This window comes from Lissotriton helveticus, chromosome 9, assembly GCF_964261635.1.
Source record: "Lissotriton helveticus chromosome 9, aLisHel1.1, whole genome shotgun sequence".
In the NCBI taxonomy this organism is placed as follows: domain Eukaryota; kingdom Metazoa; phylum Chordata; class Amphibia; order Caudata; family Salamandridae; genus Lissotriton; species Lissotriton helveticus.
Window position 1 is genome coordinate 355,660,585 of NC_136070.1, and position 25,852 is coordinate 355,686,436.

At 49.6% G+C, this 25,852-nt stretch overlaps 1 protein-coding gene across 2 annotated transcripts in view; it reads left to right on the plus strand.

Moving 5' to 3' along the window:
- Positions 1-25,852, plus strand: part of OTUB2 (OTU deubiquitinase, ubiquitin aldehyde binding 2) — a 186,494-nt gene that overhangs the window by 54,471 nt on the left and 106,171 nt on the right. Inside the window, exon 2 of one of the 2 annotated variants that reach the window (XM_078660093.1) lies at positions 2,176-2,271. The exons of the other annotated variant lie outside the window; for it this stretch is intronic. Within the exon in view, the coding sequence (XP_078516219.1) occupies positions 2,176-2,271 (96 nt within the window). The remainder of the gene's footprint in view (positions 1-2,175; positions 2,272-25,852) is intronic. 2 annotated transcript variants of the gene reach the window in all.

The following is a 25,852-nucleotide window of genomic DNA, read 5'->3' on the forward strand; positions in this document are numbered from 1 at the left end:
TTACTGAAAATACACATTTTCATTGGCTGCTGTGTTTTAGGCAGTAAAGATTGAGAAGCATAATCTGAAGCCTCCGGTCCTGTAATAGAATTTTACTGCCCAGCGGGCGTCACAGCACTCTCGGTGCTCAATACAGACCCGGGGGGGGGGGGCGTTCAAGGTGTGGTGGCAGGGGGACAGGCTCCGACGCGTCTAGCTCCCTCAGCGCGGTCTCCACAGAACGGAGATCCGCGCTGGGAGCAACGAGACGTGCGGGCGCCCCCTGGCGGGCAGACAGCGCCGCCGCAAAACGGGCCAGCCTCGAAAGGAGCTCGAAACGCTCCAGCGGCAACAAAACGGGGAATCTGCAGGAGAAAAACCTGCCTGCACAGCAAGAACCTACATCCCCACAATAACCGGCCCAAAACTGTAAATAACACAGAAATAGATAAGGGAAGAAAAATATAGCACTTATCTCCAGCTGCAGCAGCGAAGAAAAAGGAGGGCTGCATAAGATGGAGGACCTTATCACTGGAAGGCCATGGACAATGTGAAAGGACTACGCTGCGAGATGGCAGAGACTGGTGGGACTTGTGGTTCATGGACTCCGTTGTTGAAAGTTTTGGGTTTATGGCGTTTTTTTCTTGGCTTTTGTGAGGAAAAAAGTCGCTGTTAATGCTTTTCTGGCTGCTGTGTTTGTTAATGAAATTAAAGTGAAGAGAGAAAAGCATAATCCAAGCCTCCGGTCCTGACATAGAATTTGAGGCTATTTTTTGCACAAGCAAGCAGTTGAGCTCAGATTTCTTGGAGCCACTGTGGATTCCTGTACTATGATTTATTGATGCTGCTTATGCTAATACAATTATGTGTAATGGTGCATGTAAGAGCGCCACCGCAGCACCCTAGCCAACTGATTTTTGTAACATATAATAAGACAGCAGTGCCCAAACGTGCCAAAGAAAAATAGATGAATATTGCTGAATAACAAATTAAAGACAATGCTTAATTTGAGCTGGTGGTTGCAGGTGGGCCCTTATATTTATCATCAATGGACATGAATCCAAAGCAAGAGAGAGAACAACACGAAAGAGGGAGGTAGAGAAAGATGACAAACCGATTCCAAAGGGAGAGAGCATGGATGAAAATCCCCAAGAGTGAGATAACGAGCCAGAGGGTCTCTTATGATGGATTAAAGAGGCACGTGGTAAAATCAAGAATTTGCATTCTTGGCATTCGGCATACCAACCTTCGATAGCACTGGCCGCGGACTTCTAGGATAAAGCTTTGGGCACCACCCCACAAATTAAGCACTGCTTTGATTCCATATGTTTCCAAGGTGAACTAGCTCAGCATTTTCTGTTGCATATGGCACTGTCGAAAACCACTTGATCCGACCTTGGACTTTTCCAAATAATGTCCTGGGTGTCCTGCGGACCGCAGAATAGTAGGAAGTGACCAAGCATGTTGCAGACTACTGAGAGGCCTATAGGTATTAAAGAGGCAAGTAATATATCCCAGCAACTTCACACACACTTTGAACATGAGTAATCAGCAATTAGGCTTTTAGACTCTGAAAGTCATATGCAAAGGCTTGACACACGGAAAACACTGCTGCACAATGTGTAATAGTTTAGTGTAGAAAGAATCCAATAGACCGCAGTTCCTTTCACCCCTGATATTAAAAGTGATTACATATCCAGACATAGGGCCTTCAAGTGTGGCCGCGAGAGAGTCCGAGATCAACCCTCTGTCCTGAAATGAGCTCTGAGGCCAAAATAAGTCATTTCGGATCACGGCCATTTACAAGTTAAGTTGAGGCAACAAACAGAGTCTCTCTGTTCTGTCGACAGTGGAAGATACTTCTCTGGCAAGTCCATGTGTAATGCAGATTTCAATAGTGACGTGCAGTGTTATTGTAAGAAAGAAATGGAAACGTCATTTAAATGAGTCCGAAACCAAAAGTCCTTATACAGGGAGGGTTGTCCATGCTGGGTGTGGTCAGATATACTCACATAATGGACGATTCTATTTTTGATGTTAAGACGCCAATTCAAAAATTATAAGATCAAACACTCTGCCAGTTTTTGACGTTAGTAGCCTCTTTAATGCATAAAGTTGTGGCCTAGTTAATATAATATATCAGTATGAGAGACGCATCTCTAAAAGTCGTGTTTTTGTTGTTGTTTTTTTTAATAGGGCGACTGTGCCTTCCACCTAATATCAGAAAAGGTCGATATTTTATCAATTCTGAATGATCACCCTGAAGATGGAATTTACCAAAGAAAAATAAGGGTAAACTGTTGATTTTTTTTTACAAGAGATATTAACATAACACCGGTTTTATTGGTATTAAATGTAACCGATTAATTCCAGATATGTTGGGAAGTCTTGAAAAAGAAACAGGGTAACAGCAATCTGCCCCACTTATTATGCACAGTACTTGCGTAGGGTCGTCATATATCTGTCAAACCGCGAAACACGAGTTTTGTGACCCTGACAAACAAATAATTATTTTACCCAAGCATTAACATGACCGTTTGTCTAATCTTCCCCGTTAGGAAGAAATGCTATGATTACTTTAGGTAATCCCCATTACTCTTAGTCCTACTCATCCTCGACCCAGTCATCACACATGAGTTATTCCACAAGACAGGAAATAAAACAAGAAACGCTTTTTAGACTCCACCCACCCTCCTGCCAGTGCTATAACATACCTTACCACTAGAAGCACATCCTGACATACCAAGCAACAAAGGACTGGAAAGGGAGGGAGGGCGGGCGGGAGGGAAGTATGACTGGGTCAAGCACAAGTAGGACTAAGAGTAATGGGGATTACCTAAAGTAATCATAGCATTACCTCTACGTCCCTCGTCCTCGACCCAGTCATCACACATGAGGCATACCAAAGCAACCCCCCACGAAGGACTTTGGCATACCACAAAACTGAAACAGACCAGACACCAAGGAGTGCAGCAAGTGAAATGTTTAATAACAAACAGAATCAGACAGAGGGGGGAACCCCCACATCTTGCAACACACCGGAACCAAAATTTGTCCGACCAGACAGAGCACAATTCAAGCGATAATGCCTCACAAAGGTGGACTCGGACGCCCAAGTCCCCGTCCGACAAATCTCCTCAAGGGGAACCCCATGGAAAGCAACCCACGAAGCAGACACACCCCTGGTGAACCTCGCCTGAACCCCCGAAGGGCATACCAAATCAGAGCCCTGATAGGCCAACAAGATCACCGCTTTAATCCAGCGACCCAAAGTGAGACGAGAGGCAGCCTTACCCCTACCAGCCAAACCAAAGGTCACAAAGAGGGAGTCAGAAGACCGAAACTCAGCAGATCGAGCAACATAGACAGACAAGGCACGCCTCACATCCAAAGAATGGAGCAAGAGGTCAGGAGGAAGGAGATGGACAGAGAGAAGGAAGAACAAACTCCTGAGAAGAATGGGAACGAGAACGAATCTTAGACAGAAACCCGGGATCCAAAGAGAGGACCACCGCGTCGTCCAGAAAACACAAAAAGGGGGGAGAGCAACGCAAGGCCGTAAGCTCCCCCAACCTCCTCGCAGAAGTAACAGCAACCAAAAACGCCACTTTGAAAGACAGGAACTTGAGGTCCACGGACTCCAAAGGCTCAAAAGGAGAGGACTGCAAAGCACCCAAAACCAAAGAAAGATCACAAGGAGGAACCGGAGAGCGGACAGAAGGAGCAGAGAGAGAGAAACTCCGAAACGGACGGAAAACCAACAACCCATCCGAAGGCAGTAGAGAAGCCGGATCCCGAAAAGCCCGAATAGCAGTCCACTGTCCCTTCAAGGTGGACAGAGCATAGCGCTTCTGAAAGCCATCCAAAAAAAATTGAAGTACAGGAGAAACAGCACAAGAGGCAGGAGACAGGCCCAGGGCAGCACGCCAAGAAGAAAAAGAAGCCCAGTGCTTGGAATATGAGGCCAAAGTGGACTTCCGACGAGAAGCCTGCATCACAGTGATGAGGTGGTCGGGCAAACCCCGGACCCCAAGAGACAGCTGTTCAACCTCCAGACTGCCAAGGTGAAAGGAACCAACAGGGAGGGAGACGGGGACCCCAGTGGAGACGGGCTGCGGGGCAGAATCCATGGAGGGCCCACCGCCAGACTCAACAGCAGAGGAAACTAGGACCGGCGTGGCCAATAAGGGAGAACAGCCACTACCTGAGCCCCCACCCGCTGAACCTTCAGCAAGAAAGCAGGAATCAGAGGAAAAGGAGGGAAGGCATAAAAGAACCAAGGGGGCCAGAGGACAGACAATGCATCCACCCCCCAAGCCCCTCTCTCCGGAGACCGGGAGCAGAACAGGGGAAGCAGGGCATTGGACTAGGAGGCAAACAGGTCCAGCACTGGAGTCCCGAACCTCCGGCAGATCAACCTGAAAATCCAAGGGGCGAGACACAGGGAGAGAGAGGACGGAACCTCTGACTCAAGGAATCCGCCACCAGGTTGTCCACACCCCAAATGTGCAGAGCAGAGAGGGCCAAAAGATGACGTTCCGCCTAACTTGCAATCGCACATGCCACCAGGTTCAGGGAAAGACAGCGGGTACTGCCCTGGTGGTTGATGTAGGCCACAGTCACAGTGTTGTCCGATCTCACCAAGACGTTACACCCCTGAAGACGATCCAGGAAGAAGCGAAGCGCCCTCTCCACAGTGGACAGTTCCTTCCAATTGGACGACCGGCGCGACTCTGACGGAAGCCAACGAGACTGCACCGCCCAAGGACCCAAATTTGCACCCCAGCCTGGTGTGCTGGCATCCGTTGTCAACACCAAAGGGGGTGGGGGATGGAACCACATTCCCTTCGACAGATTTGAAGAATCCAGCCACCACTGCAGAGCAGACACCAACTCCAGAGACACAAGCACCAGAACCGAGAAGTCCTGGACAGGAAAGCGCACCCAACGCTGAACATGCCACAACAGCGGCTGAAGATGAACCCTGGCCCAGGGCACCGTGAAGACAGTGGCAGACATGTGACCTTGAACCACCAGCCACTGCAGGAGAGGAGCAGAATCCCAGGAAAGCAACCTCCTCAGCAACGACTGAAGACGCAGAATCCTGGACTCCGGGAGAAACAGTTTGCCCAGAGTGGAGTAAAAAACGGCCCAATGAAGGCCCTCCCCTCCGAGTGGCAGGCACGAGGTGACACTTTGGTAAATTGATGAGGAAACCATGATCCTCGAGCGTACGCATGGTCAAGGAAAGGTGGCGAGACATGACCTCCGGAGATGGAGCCTGGAGCAGCCAGTCGTCCAGATATGGAAACACAGACACCCCCAGGAGATGGAGGTGAGCCACCAAGGGAGTCGCCACCTTGGGGAACACCTTGGGGGCGGACCGGAGACCAAAGGGAAGGACGCAGAACTGCCAGTGACGACCCTCCAGGCAGAAGCGCAGGAACCGGTGATCCCCCAATGCCATTGGTACATGGAGGTAAGCATCTTGGAGATCGAGCGAGGTGAACACCCAGCCCTCCTGGATCAAGGGAATCACCTTCTGCAAAGTCTCCATTTTGAACAGGATTTTCTGCACAAACAAGTTCAGGGCCCGAAGATTGATGACCACCCGGTAACCCCCCGTGACCTTCGGGACCAAAAAGATGATGGAATAGGACCCCAACCCATGCTCCAAGGGGGGGACAGGGACAATCGCCAGCTTTTCGGACAGAAACCGAACACCCTCCAGTAACGCCAGACGGCGAGATGGGTCCAAAGGCATCGGGGTCACCACAACACCGGTGGGAGGAGGAGGAGACAGAAACTCTATCCTGTAACCCCTGGAAAGAACATCCAGCACCCACTGGTCGGAGGTCGTCAACAGCCAAGCAGGGAGGAACAGCCGCAGTCTCCCACCAACCGCAGGCGGACCACCAACGAGACCGGGCACCGGAACGGCATAGTCAGGAACGCTGTGTGCCAGACCTTCCCATCCGGCGGGGGCTTCTTCTGGAACCTCCTCGGAAAGGACCTACCAGCACCCCGCTGGCCCTTAAACGAGGACTGCTGAAATCTGGAAGGCTGGCGAAAGGACCTGGCATTCGAGAAGGAGGCACTCTTCTGAGAAGGATGATGACGGAACGACAAATAATGCTTCCTCGCCTTAAAGACCTTAAGCAGCCAATCCTCCAGAGCGTCCCCAAAAAGATGAGTACCAGAAAATGGCAACCTCAATGCCATGGAACGCTGAGCCGCATCCCTCTTCCAACCCCGCAGCAGCAAGTTCCGACGGGCAGCAACATAGGAACCACAAGACAGAGCAGAAGCCCTGACAGAGTCAAAGGCGATGTCAGAAAGGAACTCGGTCTGACGCTCCATAGATTTCAGCAACTCCGGACAACTGCCCCCCTCCTGCATCGTGGAAAACAAAGTCTTAAAGTTAGCCAGCAAAGACTGAGCAACGTAGGCACCATACACCCTTGAACGAATAGCCCGGTGAGAGCTAGCATAGGATTTCTTCAGAACAGAGTATATCTTCTTATCCACGCCATCCTTCAGGATATTATCTTCCGCCATAGAAGGCCGACCCACCAGAGAAGCAACAATCGAATCCACCTGCACAGAATCGGACAAGGCAACCTCCATATCCTGTAAAGGATAGAGCTTCGACATAAACCTGGGCATCGCAATATGGTCCGGATCCTTCCATTCTTTCAGGAGAACATCCATCACAAAGGGGTGGATAGGCATGGAAGAAGCAACAGGCTTCCGAAACTGCGGCAGAACAGTGTCCCGGGAGGTGCTGGGCACAGAGTCATCAGGGAAACCCATATTCACCCGAACATGGGAAAGAAGGTCAGGCAACAGTTCCCTGGAAATGTACTTGCCCTTGAGATCCACCGCACCCAAGGAAGACTCATCAGAGGAACCAGATGAAGAAATATCAGAATAAAGGTCAGCAGCAGGCTCAGAGCTACCCCCAGCTCCCTTCTTGGAAGCCCGAATATCAGACAATGTCTCCAAAATCAGGCGTTTCAAACGCTTGGTATCATCCAAACTGGCATGCTTAGCAGATGGAACAGAATCCCCACTGTCCGGGGAAGAAGAGGAAGACCGAACAGGAGAGACATGCTTTCTCTTCCTGTGGTGTTTCCCCATAGCGAAGGAGATCCTCAGCAAACAAGCAAACAGAGCAGACTTGGGACGCACAGCCTGCACCACAAGCAACTCCACAGTAAATGAAACAACCACCAGACTCCCGCCAAAATAAAGGAAAGCAGCACTCACCCATCAGCTGATTCCGAGCGGCAAAAGGAACGAGGAAGAAGGAGGGGCCGAAGACGAGCCCTCAATCAGCGGCCGCCGAAGGACAAAAGCGGAAGGCAGATTCCGATAGCAAAACAATGACGTCACAGCGCCAAAAACCCTCGTCCAATCAGGCAGGAAAGATGAGCACCCGGATCCCAACCAGGTGCCCGAACAGGCGAAAGGGAGCAGAGGAGCCATTGAAGCAAAGCGTCCGGTCCCTCTGGATCCGGGAGCAAAGAGCCGAATGAGCCCAGAATCGTCGACCACAGGGAAGAAACAGGAATCCTTGCATTCATTGTGGCCATCCAGGAAGAAAACCTGTGGACCCGAGAAGCCCCGCAACCCAGGTCCCCCGCATCCAGGGGAAGTCCAGGAGGCCCAGCAGCCCGACTCCCAAATCCCACGAAGGTCCACGAGCACCCCCAGAGCTCGGCAGAGGAGGAAACCACAGGACAGGGGTAGCAGGTAAGTGCCCGGCACTCACCCAAGCGTCACCCATCAGCATCCACCGTCAGGAAACAAAACAGGATGTGCTTCTAGTGGTAAGGTATGTTATAGCACCTGGCAGGAGGGTGAGTGGAGTCGAAAAAGCGTTTCCTGTCTTGTGGAATACCTCATGTGTGATGACTGGGTCGAGGACGAGGGACGTAGAGGTAATGACCTAGCCCAACTACGCGCATTCCTTCCAACACACGAGTCCTTTCTCCATGTTTACATTAGGACAGTGGACTTGAGTCAAAAAGTGCAAACATCAGGTCACACTGAATTGGATTCCACCCTGCTTGCTACAATACCGATATCCAATACACGCTGAATGGCATTGCCAGTAGAAGGAAATGATTCAGTGAGTCTTGGGACAGTGGTGTAACATAAGCCCCTGCACGGAAGAGGGCCCCCATGCTCTAGGGCCCCCCTCAACAAAAGTGCTAGGTAGTGGGCCAGGGAGGGGGCGGGGACCTCCATGCACTTTGCAGGAGGCCCCCCTCAAGTTTCGTTACACCACTGGCTTGGGAAAAATGATTGTGTCTGTGCCTTTGCCTCATTCCTGTTCACTCAAACGTGCGGCCTTTTAACTAGGATAAAATGGGACCGTAATATGGCTGACGGCATATCCTTCACATTTGTGACAGAGTATTCCCCGCCACCAAGATCTAAATTAGGTCTTAAGTCTGAACATAGGAATCTTCACCCATCTTCATCCAGCTGCTCCCTGACAACGATGCCTCCTTCTTGGACACCACTATATGTCTTAACCCGCTGAACTTTACATTCTCAGACATTTTTTCTTGAAATTTCCTTCTAAGTCCGAAGGAAAGTGAAGACCGGTCCCAATCCACTTTGTGTAGCTGAACCGCAGTCTCCCATAACTTGTGATTTTACCCTGGTCTAGTGCAAACAAATAACGATGAGCGACTGTATGTGCTTTTTGGCTCTATTTTCACCTGAAAAGTTAAAAACTCATAACTCCGGTTCTAGTGATCAGATCTTTCTCATTTTGGTGTAATTTTATTTGTTCAATTTTTCTCTATTCAGACCACCCAGGATATTGTGGCATGGATTGGCAAATTTAACGGCACAAATACTTTAGTGTACTCATAATCATTCATTTTCAGCCTTAAATCAATGGAAACTGATTTAGCAGAGTATTCCACTTTGAAGTAGGCAACCAGTGATATGGAACAGAGGAAGCAGCCCACAGGTGAAGGCTGTTATTCCTTGGAAATGCAGTCCTCCATTTGCTTTAGTATAGGTTCTGAGAAGCCCATCAAAGATGATCTGGTAGAATCCCATAGGAAATGACATTCTAGAACCTACCTTAGTGTATGCTCTTGGGGGCCAGATTGGAGGGACAGGGAGCTACCCAAAGAAATTGGAAATTATGCAACCAGTCACAGTATGTGACCTGTGGAATCTACTTGGGAGCAGCAGAGGAGAAACTCATAATAAAGGCACTATACAACTGTGCAATACTTCAAAGCAAATTACTACACATGGATTAAATATCTTGGCATATGACATACTGTCCAGTGCAACGAACAATGGATTGTGATGCTCCCCTTTAGAATGGCGTGCACTGCACCCTGTATCAATAGCTATTATGTACTTTCTGTGAACCAGTAAGCACATTACATTTTTTGTGTTACTGATCAGAGTGGAAGTTGAGCTCTGGATTTTCCTGAGCTTGAGATTTAGGGATAGCCCATTGGAAGAGTAGTGAGAACAGCCTGGGAAGGCGCTGTAGCGGGTTGTAGAAATCACAAGACTGAATAGAGCAGCGGTCTCCAACCTTTTGTGTAGTCAGAGCTACTTCTGGCCAGTGAAAATCGCCGTGAGCTACTGAACCTGAATCAACTCGCGCATTTTTCCAAGTGACCCCACACGCCCAGTTTCATTGACTTTAAGCCTAATTTCATCAGAGCCCATACTGTGGTTTGAACAAAATACCCAAGACAAGCCTGACTTAGGAGTTCCCTAGAACACCAAAAGGAATGACTTTGGATTTGTGACGCATTTGACACAATCTCACCCCCCATCCTCATCAGGCACCTGCATGAGATTGGCTTCAAAGGACCCGCTCTCCACTGGATCTGCTCCTTCTTAACACAGCTGTATGCCTGACATCTTACTCATCTGTGGAGTGCCTCAAGGCTCCTCGCTCACCCCCCACCCTCTTCAATGGAAACATGATCCCTCTGGCCAAAATAATTCAAGCACACATCAACATACTCTCCTGCACAGACGACACGCAACCCATACTCTTTTTCTCGGACAAGACCATTAACAAAAGAAACAAGCTTGTGGCCTGCATGACTGAAGTCGGTAACAGGATGAAACCCAACTGCCTCTAACTCAACACCAACAAGACAGAAGTAGTTGTTTTCGGCAAGAACACTTCACAATGAGATTCCAACTGGTGGCCAGCCGTACTTTGACCTACTCCCAGCACGCACGCAGGAACCTCGGAATAATTATCAACGCCAAACTGAACTGACCGCACCAGTAAACGACGTCACTGCATCCTGCTTACAGACCCTGAAGATGCTTTGGAAGTTCTTCAAATGGCTCACAAGCAACACTTAAAACACTCTCGAGCCCTGGACCCCAGCTAGGACTGCAGGAACACCCTCTACACTGGCAGGGGAGAGGTGTGGTGCAGCGGCCAGGGCAGCTGACTTCGGAGCACAGGGTTCGCGATCCGAGACCTGCCTCCAGCTGCAACTCAGCTCAGCACCATGTGACGCTGGGCAATAGCTCATTTAATTTCCACAACGGCCCCAGCGCCTTGAGATCTGTAAGGGGGAGTGTTAGACCTGTCTGATTTTTTTGCGTAGTCCCTCCAATTTATTTATTTTGTCCCCTTTTTGCCCCTCATGCCTTTATTAATTTTTGTGTCCACTAGCTTTTTCAAGGTGTTGGTCAAGGGGATAGGTGTTCTTTCACCCTCATAGTTTTTTACCTCAGGCCTAGAGGCCTTTCCTGATAGGGAAATAGTTGGAGTCACAAAATGGTGGCTACCAACTGTCCCAACTGACAAACCTAGAATCTGTCCCATAGGATAGAGTAGGGCATTCCAGAACCTTCTGGTCCCTTCTGGACCTCTGAGGGTCAGCCTATAAAAGGCGGAATGCTGGTCAGCCATTTTGTCTTACTAGAGAGAGTCAGCTGGAGGACAGGCTGTAGCTGAAGGTGGGGGTAGGATAGTCAAAGGGTTGACCTATTGATTCACCACCCTTCCTCCCTTGGGTTATTTGTCCTGACCCTGCTGCTTTGGAAGGCTGGAGACCCTGGGCGCCTGACCAACCCCTAGTCTAGAAATACAGGGGTGTGAAAAGGAGAAGGAGACTGCAGCACTGCGGAGCGCAGTCCTCTGCCCAGTAGAGGGACTTTAGAGAGACTAATGCTGAGAGTTGTCCAGTAGGTGAGGGGTTAATCTTGGTGCCCCCCCCCCTTGTTCAGCTCGTCAATTGAATTATGTCTCCGGTTGCCGTGGCTTCCCCCTAGTAACAAAATCCCACAGAGTGTCATCTCTTACTTGCTGTGGCCGATTTCTGGTTGTGGAGAGGAGCCAGCGCTGAGGGAGCGGAAGCGAGGTGAGGCTGAACCGGTCTACCCCCGAACCAGCGCGTGGTGAGCAGCGCAGGAGCAGAGCTGTGGCCACCGGTACCGTGGAGAGGGGAGAGGTGAAGCGAGGAAGTCGCTTATTGCAGGAGCAGCCCTGTGTGTTTTTCCCCGGTCCCGGAGTGAGAGGAGCGGAAGGGGAGGCGCCGTCAGTAGAGCGCGATCTCCGCTGAGGAGACACTGCACCCCTGCGCATGACCGGTGGAGCCGACGGGCTCTGAGAGGAGGAGTCGGCCGGAAACGAGGGCACGGTATAGAGCGGCTCCTGTCAGCGGAGGCGCGCCCTGCCTGCGCCAGCCCAGAGAGCGAGTGGCTGAGGAGGCGGAAAGACTTCAATCGTCCCTGGGAAGAGGGGAATTGGCATTACCGCTTCTCCCCGCGCCAGCACCGAGTTGAGCAGCTGGCTGGGCGGGAAGTAGCGGACTCGACAGCTGCCGGCTGGGACCTCTAAAGAGCCGTCTGTCAGCCCAGATACCTGAAGACTCGGGCAGTACAGCCCCCACAAGACAGTAAGGAGTGAGTGGGTGAAGGGGAAAACTGAGCACTCCCAGGGATTAATCACCTTGTGAGTTAGAGGAGTGGGGTTCAAGAAAAGGTCTTCCCCTTCTGGGGGAAAATTAGTTCTAGTGCATATGAAAAGTGCCCTGGCTCACTGTTCGTTTTTCCTTCCACTGTGTTCCATGAGGTGGGGAGTAGCTTGATGGCGCAAACCTAAACAATTGCCAGTCCAGGGAAAAGAAGCCACTTAATCAGAACCTGGGAGTAAAAGCAACTGCCAATGTGGTGTTGAGAGTACCTTTGGTCTAAGGAAAATTATAAGATCCTCATAGAAGTTTTTGGTGAAAACATAGAACTTGTGTATTTCCTACACTTCTCACTGGGTGTGCACCCTCTTTGTGGTTAAAGGTACAGAGGGGGGGGTAAAGGTATAAGCACTTCAGAGAAGTCAAAGTCAGTAAAGTTTGGAGTCTAATGTAATGTAATGTACTGTTGATGCTGGGTGATGATATGATTTAGCAGCTTTAAAAGTATTATTATTATTTTCAAGACAAACTGTAATGTACTAAACTGTGATTTCCAAAAGATAAAAGAGCAAATACTATTTTTATAAACAAGCTCGTATTTTTCCAACATTGGTGTAGCGTCCTTTTTGAGTGAAATTGCGTTAATTTATTGCTGGGTGGTTTGCAACCTTTACACATGTGCCTCTAATGATTGTGTCTTACCCTAGGCCAGGCTACCCTAGGTGACCTGACAAAGTTTGGTTCCAACAAGTTGGTGTCTAGCGGTGGGATCCTGACTGTGGTTGCAGCTACTCAGTAGTAATTGAACGTAATTCACTAGCCTACACCAGGAGTTCTCTCCTAGCGGCCCTCCTAATTTGTCCTTTTGTTTTTCAAAATTTGTTCCTGGTGGTGGGGTGGAGGTAGCTTCAGGTTGCCCTTGCAACTCAAATTTCCTGGTGTGTATAACTTGGTATTGCCTATTGTAAAATGGAGTTTGCACTAGAAAACCTAGACACCTATTCTGTGGCTCAGCTGAAAGATTTCTGCCAGAAAATGGGGGTATTTTTTAAGCATGGTGCCAGGAAGGGGGAACTCCAGACCAGTCTAAGGGCTTGGGTGGAGGCACACAAAGAAGGAAAGGAGGAGGATGAAGGGACAGACCGGGACACGGTTGTGGAGATAGAAGGATTATTCCACTTAGAGGGGGAAAACCTACTCCCAGGACCAGTGTCCTACTCCAGGAAAAGCAGTAGTGTCTCCGGGGGAGGCTTAACCGAAGCAGAGCTCGCTGACAGGAGGGAAAAGAGGAAATTAAAATGGGAGTTGGCTAAGCTGGAGCAGGAGAAGGAAGAAAAGAGGATGGTTCATGAGTTCAGGTTGAAAGAGTTGGAACTCCAGGCCCTGCAACGGGGGCCCTCTCCTGTAATAAATGGTGGCAGCGAATCCAAAGAACCAGCCAGGGAGTCCAGACCCTATTTACCAAAAGATCTCATTGCCAGCTTTAGTCAGGGAGATGACATAGCCAAGTGGTTGGCTGCCTATGAGGTCTCCTTAAGAGCCCATGGGGTGCAGGAGAAGCACTGGGGGGGTGGTTTGTATAGGTACATGCCTCCCGCTGGTCGGGACACCTTGCTGGCCCTGGAACCAGAGGAGCAAACCAACTACCCCACCATGAAGCTAGCATTGGTAAGGAAGTTTGGGCTTACCCCAGAAAGGTACCGTCAGAAGTTCAGGGGGAGCCACAAGTTGAGCACCCAGAACTGGATGGACTTCCTTGATTACGCAAGAAAGGCGTTAGAGGGCTGGGTCAAGGGCAGTGAGGTGAAGGATTATGAGGGGTTGTATGATCTATTTTTGAAAGAGCACCTCCTCGAGAAATGTTTTCCCGAGCTGCGCCAACACCTGGTGGACAGCAAGCTGACCAATCCCCGGAAGCTTGCAGAGGAGGCGGACATCTGGGCAAGTACCCGGGTGTCCTCAAAGGGGACTGGAGGGGATTCCCAAAAGGCCGGACAGGGCGCCCCCCAGAAGAAGGAGGGGGGAGACAAAAAGAGGGAGTTCTCTAAAGGTCCCCAAAACAATATCCAAGGAAAGGGAACAGGTTCCACCCCTAAGGCAAACCCGCCCAGAAACCCTAATCCTGGCCAAAGCCAGCAGCCAAGGGTTCTCCACTGTTTTCAGTGTGGTGGTGTTGGACATTATAAGGGAGATGTCAGATGCCCAAAGAGACCACCCCCTCCCACCGGAGGAAAACCACCGGGAGTAGCTAGTGTAGCGCTCGGGGAGGAGTTGCCCTTAGATAAGGGGGGTGAGTGGGCGGGTGTCACCTTAGTGTCCCTGGGAGAACGGGAGATGGTTCCAAAGATCCAGGTGCCCCCAAATACTGTTAAGTATGGGCAATGGGTCACCATCAATGGCCAGAGAGGTGAGGCTCTGAGAGATACAGGAGCCAGTATGACTATGGTGAGAAGTCGACTGGTGTCTCCAGAGCAGGTGATTCCCAATGTACTCCACCCCGCCGCGATGGCTGACGGCAGAATGGGCCACTATCCAGTGGCTGAGGTTCCCTTTGAGTGGGAAGGGGTTGCAGGTTCACTTCGAGTTGCCGTAAGCCCTGCCGTGCCAGTTGATTGTCTGCTGGGAAATGATATGGAGCACAACACTTGGAGAGAGGTGGAATACCGGACGCACTCTGCGATGCTGGGTACACCTGACTGGGCCTGTGTGAGCACACGGTCTGCGACTGCCCGGAGAGGGAGTTTGCCTGGGTTGGAGCCTGGAACAATGGCCCAACCCACTGCCAAAAAGGGACAGACCCGAAGACAGGAAGAGCCTGCTTCGGCTTCCACCCCCCATGTGACAGATCGGCCACCGGCGGTGGTGGACCAGGAGTCCGTGGAGGGGGAAGTAGACTCTCTGGAGGATTTACCCATCCCTCCTGAGTGGCATGTGGAGGGAGGACCTACCAGAGAGGAATTCTGTAAGGGGCAGAGGGAGTGCCCTACCCTTGAGGGACTGAGGCGACAGGCTGAAGCCCAGGCAGCAGGTGATGTTACGGGACACTACCATATTTACTGGGAGGATGGACTCCTCTACAGTGAACCCAAGGTACCCTTACCTGGTTCATCAAGGGCCTTGGTAGTCCCGCAACAATACCGAGCCTTTCTGCTGGAATTGGCTCATGCTATACCCTTGGCAGGACACTTAGGTCAGGACAAGACCTTTGCTCGGCTTGTCCTCCACTTTTACTGGCCTCAGATGAAAGTGGCGTCCAACACCTACTGTCGGACATGTGTATCCTGCCAGGCCAGTGGGAAAACAGGGGTGAAGCTGAAGGCTCCCCTGGAACCACTCCCAGTCGTTAGCACCCCCTTTGAAAGGGTGGGCATCGACATTGTAGGGCCTTTAGATCCACCAACAACAGCTGGTCACAGGTTCATCCTGGTCCTGGTGGATCATGCCACACGGTACCCAGAGGCAATTCCTCTGAGGACAGTCACTGCACCTGTAGTGGCTAGAGCCCTAATGGGGATCTTTACCCGAGTGGGTTTCCCCAAAGAAGTTGTGTCTGACAGGGGGACCAACTTTATGTCAGCTTATATGCGGGCAATGTGGAAGGAGTGTGGAGTGACCTACCGGTTCACCACTCCTTATCACCCCCAGTCAAATGGACTGGTTGAGAGGTTCAACAAAACCTTGAAGGGCATGATCAGAAGTCTGCCCGAAAGCCTGCGGAGGAAATGGGACGTCCTCCTACCCTGTTTGCTATTCTCTTACAGGGAAGTGCCACAGAAGGGAGTGGGCTTCAGCCCCTTTGAACTTCTGTATGGGCACCCTGTACGCGGTCCTCTCAGCCTGGTGAAGGATGGTTGGGAGAAGTCTCCCAGGAAACCCCCCCAGGATGTGGTGAGCTACATGCTGGCCTTCAGGAGCCAAATGGCGAAGTTGTGGAAGCAAGCTTCTGACAACTTGGAGGCCAGCCAGGCATTCATGAAAGAGTGGTATGACCACAATGCTCACCAGGTGGAATTGGAGCCTGGCCAGAAAGTGTGGGTGATGGAACCTGGGGAGCTTAGTGCCCTCCAGGATCGTTGGACAGGCCCATTTGAAGTGTTGGAAAAGAAGGGTAAGGCCACATACCTGGTAGACCTTAAGACCCCTCGACAGCCCCTACGGGTGCTGCATGCCAACCGACTCAAACCCCACCATGAGAGGCCCGAGGTCATTTTGATGATGGTGACTGATGGGGAAGAGGAAGCGGAAAGCGAACCTCTCCCGGACTTGTTCTCGTCTCAAGAGAAGGATGGGTCAGTGGAGGGAGTGATTCTCTCTACCACTCTAGCTCCTGAGCAGCGGGAGGACTGCCGCCAGATACTGGAGCAGTACTCTACGTTGTTCTCCCTTGTCCCGGGAAGGACTCACCTGTGTACCCATGATGTGGACACAGGGGACAGCCCACCAGTGAAGTCAAAGACCTACCGGCTGTCCGACAAGGTGAAGGCTAGCATCCATGGAGAGGTTGCCAAGATGCTAGAGCTGGGAGTTATAGAACCTTCCAACAGCCCTTGGTCCAGTCCGGTGGTGCTAGTGCCAAAAGCCGCTCCACCAGGCACCACACCAGAACTGAGGTTCTGTGTGGATTACCGGGGACTGAACTCAGTTACAAAGACTGATGCGCATCCGATCCCTAGGGCGGATGAATTAATCGACCGGCTAGGAGCTGCCCAATACCTAAGTACCTTTGACCTCACTTCAGGGTACTGGCAGATCTCCTTGACAGATGGAGCAAAGGAAAGGTCAGCCTTCTCCACGCCTGAGGGACACTTCCAATTTTGTGTAATGCCCTTTGGGCTCAAAAATGCCCCTGCCACATTTCAGCGGCTGGTGAACCAGGTCCTCTCTGGAATGGAGAGTTTCTCTGCTGCTTACCTGGATGACATTGCTGTCTTCAGTAGCAGTTGGGAGGACCATTTGCAACATTTGCAAGCAGTTCTCCAGGCCCTGAAACAAGCTGGACTGACAATCAAGGCCAGCAAATGCCAGATTGGGCAGGGATCGGTTGTGTACCTTCGACACTTGGTGGGTAGGGGGACTGTGCAGCCCCTGCAGGCAAAGATTGAGGCAATCATGGCCTGGGAACCCCCCAAGACACAGACTGAGGTCCGAGCTTTCCTGGGCCTCACAGGCTACTACCGTCGCTTTGTGAAGGGGTATGGCACTATTGTAGCGCCCCTCACAGAGCTCACCTCCAAGAAACAACCTCGACGGGTAGTTTGGACGAATGCTTGTCAGCAAGCTTTTGAGAAACTGAAGCAGGCAATGTGTGCAGCACCAGTCCTGAGAGCTCCAGACTTCTCCAAGGAGTTCATTGTCCAGACAGATGCATCAGAACATGGCATTGGGGCAGTGTTATCGCAACTAAATGAAGAGGGCCTGGATCAGCCTGTGGTCTTCCTATCCAGGAGACTGCTTCCCCGGGAACAGAAGTGGAGTGCAATTGAGAGGGAAGCTTTTGCGGTGGTGTGGGCTCTGAAGAAGCTGCGGCCATACCTGTTTGGCTCGTACTTCCTGGTTCAGACTGACCACCGACCCCTTCGTTGGCTAATGCAGATGAAGGGGGAGAATCCCAAGCTGTTGAGGTGGTCCATCTCCCTACAGGGAATGGACTTCCGGGTGGAACATCGACCTGGAGTTGACCACACCAATGCAGACGGTCTCTCCAGGTATTTCCGCCTTAGTGATGAGGACTCCCAAGGGGTTGGGTAGTTCTCCCCACTTTCAGCTGGGGGGGACGCGTGTTAGACATGTCTGATTTTTTTGCGTAGTCCCTCCAATTTATTATTTATTTTGTCCCCTTTGTGCCCCTCATGCCTTTATTAATTTTTGTGTCCACTAGCTTTTTCAAGGTGTTGGTCAAGGGGATAGGTGTTCTTTCACCCTCATAGTTTTTTACCTCAGGCCTAGAGGCCTTTCCTGATAGGGAAATAGTTGGAGTCACAAAATGGTGGCTACCAACTGTCCCAACTGACAAACCTAGAATCTGTCCCATAGGATAGAGTAGGGCATTCCAGAACCTTCTGGTCCCTTCTGGACCTCTGAGGGTCAGCCTATAAAAGGCGGAATGCTGGTCAGCCATTTTGTCTTACTAGAGAGAGTCAGCTGGAGGACAGGCTGTAGCTGAAGGTGGGGGTAGGATAGTCAAAGAGTTGACCTATTGATTCACCACCCTTCCTCCCTTGGGTTATTTGTCCTGACCCTGCTGCTTTGGATGGCTGGAGACCCTGGGCGCCTGACCAACCCCTAGTCTAGAAATACAGGGGTGTGAAAAGGAGAAGGAGACTGCAGCACTGCGGAGCGCAGTCCTCTGCCCAGTAGAGGGACTTTAGAGAGACTAATGCTGAGAGTTGTCCAGTAGGTGAGGGGTTAATCTTGGTGCCCCCCCCCCTTGTTCAGCTCGTCAATCGAATTATGTCTCCGGTTGCCGTGGCTTCCCCCTAGTAACAAAATCCCACAGAGTGTCATCTCTTACTTGCTGTGGCCGATTTCTGGTTGTGGAGAGGAGCCAGCGCTGAGGGAGCGGAAGCGAGGTGAGGCTGAACCGGTCTACCCCCGAACCAGCGCGTGGTGAGCAGCGCAGGAGCAGAGCTGTGGCCACCGGTACCGTGGAGAGGGGAGAGGTGAAGCGAGGAAGTCGCTTATTGCTGGAGCAGCCCTGTGTGTTTTTCCCCGGTCCCGGAGTGAGAGGAGCGGAAGGGGAGGCGCCGTCAGTAGAGCGCGATCTCCGCTGAGGAGACACTGCACCCCTGCGCATGACCGGTGGAGCCGACGGGCTCTGAGAGGAGGAGTCGGCCGGAAACGAGGGCACGGTATAGAGCGGCTCCTGTCAGCGGAGGCGCGCCCTGCCTGCGCCAGCCCAGAGAGCGAGTGGCTGAGGAGGCGGAAAGACTTCAATCGTCCCTGGGAAGAGGGGAATTGGCATTACCGCTTCTCCCCGCGCCAGCACCGAGTTGAGCAGCTGGCTGGGCGGGAAGTAGCGGACTCGACAGCTGCCGGCTGGGACCTCTAAAGAGCCGTCTGTCAGCCCAGATACCTGAAGACTCGGGCAGTACAGCCCCCACAAGACAGTAAGGAGTGAGTGGGTGAAGGGGAAAACTGAGCACTCCCAGGGATTAATCACCTTGTGAGTTAGAGGAGTGGGGTTCAAGAAAAGGTCTTCCCCTTCTGGGGGAAAATTAGTTCTAGTGCATATGAAAAGTGCCCTGGCTCCCTGTTCGTTTTTCCTTCCACTGTGTTCCATGAGGTGGGGAGTAGCTTGATGGCGCAAACCTAAACAATTGCCAGTCCAGGGAAAAGAAGCCACTTAATCAGAACCTGGGAGTAAAAGCAACTGCCAATGGGGTGTTGAGAGTACCTTTGGTCTAAGGAAAATTATAAGATCCTCATAGAAGTTTTTGGTGAAAACATAGAACTTGTGTATTTCCTACACTTCTCACTGGGTGTGCACCCTCTTTGTGGTTAAAGGTACAGAGGGGGGGGGGTAAAGGTATAAGCACTTCAGAGAAGTCAAAGTCAGTAAAGTTTGGAGTCTAATGTAATGTAATGTACTGTTGATGCTGGGTGATGATATGCTTTAGCAGCTTTAAAAGTATTATTATTATTTTCAAGACAAACTGTAATGTACTAAACTGTGATTTCTAAAAGATAAAAGAGCAAATACTATTTTTATAAACAAGCTCGTATTTTTCCAACATTGGTGTAGCGTCCTTTTTGAGTGAAATTTCGTTAATTTATTGCTGGGTGGTTTGCAACCTTTACACATGTGCCTCTAATGATTGTGTCTTACCCTAGGCCAGGCTACCCTAGGTGACCTGACAAAGTTTGGTTCCAACAGGGAGTAGTTACAAATACAGATTTACTGGCATCACCAAGCAACTCACTAGAAGAAAACAAATTGCCCAGAACAAGGGTTGCAGCAGTTGCCGGATTGTGCCTGATGTGGGTTATCACAATGGTGCAACAGCAAGAATATAACTGTTAGTGAGAAGCCTGAAAAAAGGTGGCTCACTGAGGTAAGCACTTCCTCCTGACCTGCATAAATAACTTAGTGCTTCACTCCCTTCTTGGGCACCAGGCACACTTAAGAAAAATTACTCATTCATCCTTTCAGGGTCAATATGAGCATTACTAGTACAATGAGCTATAATAGTACTAGTTACTTACAGTGTGGTGAGATGACCGATGCGACAGCAAGACGTACATCAAAAAAAGCTAAATGTTCCCATTTATATTATCCAAAAGGATAAAAATACATAAATGGTGATGGATACAGAGCCAAGAAGCAAACGATTCAAGAGAAACGCATGCGCCGGGACACACAAGTAGAGGAAACATCACGTGAACGAGAAGGCTTATTATGCAGGAGGCAGTGGCAGTAATTAAGCACAGTTTTTAATTATTGCTCTGCACTCCCCATCTAAGCCTTCACAGCAGGCAGAGGAGTGTTCTTGCTCGGAGCACCCACGGGCCCTGCAGAATTCCTTGCTCCCATGTCAATTCTATGGTAACACTCCCCATTCCACACAGATCCTTCCCTGAGAATGCCCAAGAGACCTGCAGCTCCGATTCTAGCTCTCAACAACAGCTCCTAGCCCAGGTACACACAGCCTTTTTTATTGTTTTATATAGCGCGAACTCGACCCGAAGGAATAACAGCGATTTACATGAGCACCAGTTGCATTACACAAGGACACATTCATCTTTGGTAGGCCTGGGAGATAAGTGATTTGCCCAGAATCACAGGATGTTGAGCTTCTCGGCCGAGACTCGAACCTGGTTCTGCACAGGAAGGCAGAGAGAAGTGGTATTTTTATAGACCAGATATTTCCGTCTTAAACCCACTACAGTGATGTTTCTCTGCAGAGAGATAATTGTTGGAAGATCTAAAATGTGTGTTACATCAATTCCTAAAATACAAGAAACTTCGAAGAACACACTTGGCAACCAAACTGCTTCTGTCTGAAAGTGCGTTGCCAGACAGCACGTTTGGTGCTGTCACCCACGCACACCCGAGACACTCAGAGCAGCCTGTGCGGGAAGTGTCAGAAGTCTCCCCACAGAGGAGCGGAGGCAAGGAGGAGGCCAAAACAGCAGCCCGGGCTGGGGCAGAGGGAGGGGGCCCTGGCTACTGGGGAGGGAGCGGGGCAGGAAAGCAGCCCGAGCGGGGGTCAGCAGGAGGGGCCTTGGCTGCTGGAGCCCAGAGGGTCACCAGATGTGAGGCACGAAAAACGGCACAATCAGGGGGAAGAGAGACACGAAAAAAACGAGCCTACCTGCAGTGGCTGCTTCTGGTGGAAGTCACGTCTCCTACTGCTCCGCGCTGGCACCCCTCGCACAATGGCAGACAGTGCGATGCCAGCGCGGTTTCAGTACATAATGACGTCAGACTCTCACGAGAGAAGTCGGAAGCTCCAGGAGAGGAGCGTCATCGCGTCATCCTCTTCTTCCGGCCCGCTATCCACAGATCTCCTCCAGTCAGAGCAAGGGCTAGGCGAGCTACTCCCGGGGTCTCCGCGAGCTACCGGTAGCTCGCGATCGACCGGTTGGAGACCCCGGGAATAGAGTCTGTGGACACTTTTATTGCCAACTTTAACAACATTGTAAATCAAAGTCTCTTCCTTTCCCGGGGAATAGCACTTTTCTTCTTTGGTATTTTTCTCCACCAAATGTGTCCAGGGTATGCGGGTCAGGTTGCAGAGAAAGAAAAGAAAAGAAACAGGTGTCAGCGCCACACTCTATGCCACTTTCAATAAAGGGAAGGGAGTGGGGGAATATATACACCCTTCATGCAGACGCTTACTTGTATTTTGTCCAGGAGACCACCACCGAGAGTGAAGAAAACGGAAAGGGTGCCAATGAAACACCCGGACGAGGGTTTTTAAGGCTTCCCCCTAGAAAGGACCGGGTCCTTTCTTCTACCCGCCGCCCGCTCCATAGGAATCGAGCACGCACCTGTGCGAGCCACGCTCCTCCTGGAACGCGGCTGGGCGGCTTGTGGGGTCGTTGGCCTCCAGATGTTGCCGTCTGTACTTCGCGGCTGGACTCCGTCTTCCTGGAACCGTGCTCGGCGTCTTTCTCACCTCAGGACTGCTCTGCAGCGACCTCGGTTCTTGGTTTGTGTGCTTCCACACCCTGTTCCAGACAGTAACTCTATTTTTCTTCCTTTTCATCCAGCACTCCTCCTCCCGGCTCAAGTGATCCCCTCCTCCAGGGAGCATGGCTCCCTTCTTCGTTGGTGGCCGGTAGCCGGGTTTTAAAGGGCCCATAACAATCAAACTCCGGGTCCTCTGCTAAGTACATTACAAATGTCTGATTGCACTTACTGATGCTGGGTGGCAGTCATGATGGTTGTTGCCGCAAACGTACATGATCGGGGCTCGACAAATCCACTCGCATTTGCAAGTAGAATTAATGAGGATGAGCTATCTTTAGGTCCTACTTGCCCTTTCTGGCGATTAGGAAGACAAACTAACTTTTGTCCTATGTCTCTGAAAACGGAGCAAATGTGACAAGATAACAAGATATAAAGGCATTTTTATTGGTCACAAAGTGACTGAGCAATAAAGAGACCTTTAAATCTTGTCACATTTGTCACATTTGCTCCGCTTTCAGAGATGGAGGTCAAGTAAGTTGCAGTTAGGTCGAGGAGACTTTTCAAGGTACTAGATCTGCAGGACTAGTACCATTTTCGGATTTTTCAAGCCCCAATGATCAGTCTTGGATGCTGTGAGTGAGGAAGCAGGTTCATATTTAAGAGCAGATTATCACGACAGGTGTCAGTCAATGCCATCAGTATCATTGAAACCGTCAGAAGTGGGATAGATTTTTCTCCTCCACACATAAGCACGCATTCCTATGTGTGAAGAGCAGCTGAGTCACCAGATCATATTATCAGCATAAATGTTTTCAAATCAGACTTTGGCCAGCATGTGAGAATCCCCTACGTGCATCCAAGACCACCATATAAGACTCCTCATAAATGTCCTAGTACCTTCTGTGTTTTTTGTTTATATAGTTTTAGGTCTGGGTTTTGTTAGTGCAGCTATTACTAACAATATACCAATGAGGAACCCTTGCATCCAGCCCTTTCAACCACTGGCTTTGGTCAGGCTTTACACTACATTTATCGCCTGCGTCTCTGGGGAGAATGTCTGAGGCCTGTTGCAGTTGGATCTAGTGCCGTTTTAGTTTGTCTCGCATTCCTTCAATTTCGCGGGTACTTTTGTAAAAATCGCAGCATTCTTACAAAAGTGCAGATTTCGCTGCAAATTACAAAATCCTGAAAGTTTTGTCTATTGTTCGAAACTGGGTTGAGATATTTTGTGTGTTGTGTTTTCACTATATTACTGTTTGAGTGCTGCAAAAATACTTTGCCCATTGCCTCTAAGTTAAGCATGCCAAGTGCATCTCTAAGGGTATTATACAGCAGCGAAGTTTGAGCAAAATGGCCCATAAGATTCAACTCGCAGAATATATGTTTTTAGGACGTATTTTGCGGGTTCCACAAAGTACCCCATCCTTCCCTGTTCAAAAGGAGCTGGGTGTTGGATACATCAGCGACTTTGTTGCTCTCAGGCCTTTGCTATGCTGGATTTAGATATGTACTGAGGAGGGCTCTAAGTTGAATAGATTGATTTTATCGAATTGCTTATCCTATCATATGTATAAAATCCCTTGGGTTGCCTACATGAAAGCAACTTTTATTAGCTTACGGAGTATGGATATGTTTTACAACTATCACTCTCTGCGCCCCTTGGAGCATAAAAGGGTGAAGGACGTGTTCTCTGAACGTGCCTTAACACAGCGTGTACATATAAAGCTTGTGAAACCAATGGTACTGGGTCATCTACTGCTTAGAACTGTTGATAGATATTGAGCCATACCTTTCTCGCCTATGCAATGAAAGGGACAGATTTGTGGTGGAACGATTCAGGTTTAACTTGTTACATCCTCTTTTAACCAGCCCGAAGGATTGGTCTCACCCAGGCACTCTAGGGCCCTGTGGCTGTGACAAGTTGCCTCCACAGGATACCTTGCATTTTATGGTGTTGTGCAAATATTTTAGTGTGCCCAGGAAGCAATTCCTCCTCCCATTACTGAAAGCTCAAAACTTATGTATCTGCAGCACCTGTCGAACGAGCACATTCTTTTTGCTGTTTCAAGTTTTCTACGTGCTGCTTTGAGATATAGATGATCTAGGCCGGACAAACTCTGACGTGGTACCAGACATCATCTAATGCATTTTACTGTTGATATTATTTTATTTTTTTAACCTGGTATATGAATGTATGTGTGGTTGTTTCTATTGTGTTAACAAATGTGTGATCTTGTAACGTTAAGATGTTTTATGATGGTATCTACAATCGAATAAAGATTTGGATGATGATGATGAAGCCGGCCTGCTTTTGTGCCAAGCTACGGAAGGGTTAAGCCCAGGTTTTTTTAGTGACTTTTGTGGTTTAACCTGACAAAGTTTGTTTATTTGAGTGGGCTTCCACCCTCTCAATTAATCATTTTTTACAGGTTATATTTGGGTTTCCCAAACTATTGCTATTCTTTCCTTGTGCAGTCCATCAGTTTTCCCTCTTCACTCAAGTTAAGTTATCTGCCTCCCTTTACATCAAACCAACTGCTATCTGTAACAAATGGAGCTCAGTACCCATTCCACTTCTTGGTATTTAAGTTTGGTCCTCCCATATCTGTTAGAAACCTTCTCTTGTCACGGCTTCGTCCTCTCCTGTCACGTGCCAGCCAAAGAGTATCCCTGTTACCAAACCCTCCTGTGCACAATCTCACTGTCACTTCCTCCACCTTCTTCAACCGCTTTATTTGAGTTCCCTCCACATCACCATCTGGACCGTACCATCCCTTCTTGTTTTTATAACCACCTTCAAGACACATCTGACTAACGGTGAGCCTCTCCTGCTGATTTTCTATGGTGTATATTTTTAGATGTGCAAGCATTTGTGAACTGTGCACAATGCCCTGAACTTTATCAGCATGAGAATAGGGAGCCATTGAAAGTAAACTAATGCTGAAGTAATTTGAGCTTGTTGGCACAGGCCAGGTAAGTGAGTTGGCAGTTTAAGTCAGAAGATCGAGCTAGTCTCAAGCATATAACATCACCTTATGAGGAATGAAAAAAAGAGGGTTCCTCTTATCATCGGCAGTAGGATGAAATAGCAGGTGCGACGGAGTATACACAGCACCAAGATATAATTGCGTCTCTTTCTTAGACACCGTGGGGTTAAAGTGAAGTCAAGTATAAGCATGGATGCAAAGATCAGTGCTGTTAACTTGCACCTTCTTTTTCAACTTCAACCGTATGATGATAAACTCTTTAATGTATATATGACCATATTATTGCAATGAATAGCATCTCTATCTTTCAAAAACTTCATTACATAGACTTCAACTCATGCTAAGCACAGATGCTAGTCTCCTCCCTGGCCTGTGTCAACAAGCTCACATTAGTTTACTTTTACAGGCTTTCGATTCTCAAGCAGATAAAGTTCGGGGCATTGTGCCTAGTCCACAAATATTTGCACATCTAAACTGATCCAATCACTTGAATTGTATCAGGAATATAATCTGTATTTGTAATGGGGTGGGTGTTATTATAAGGCATATTCCTACACCCAAAGGCATCTCGGCGCTACAAAGTCTAAGAGCTTAAGAGCAAAGGCTGTGTAGAATACAAATAATGTCCGAGATTCTATGGTCACTTCCTTCTTTGCGTTCCTAAATAGAAATGTGTTAGTATGGGTGGCAGAGTCTTCTCCATTATAGCTGCCGCACTCTGGAACGCATTCATTCTGTCTCTGAACATGATCCTCATTATGAGGACCCTGGCAGTCCTGATTCGTTCAGTATCTGCAGTTACCAGATTAATTAGATTAGAA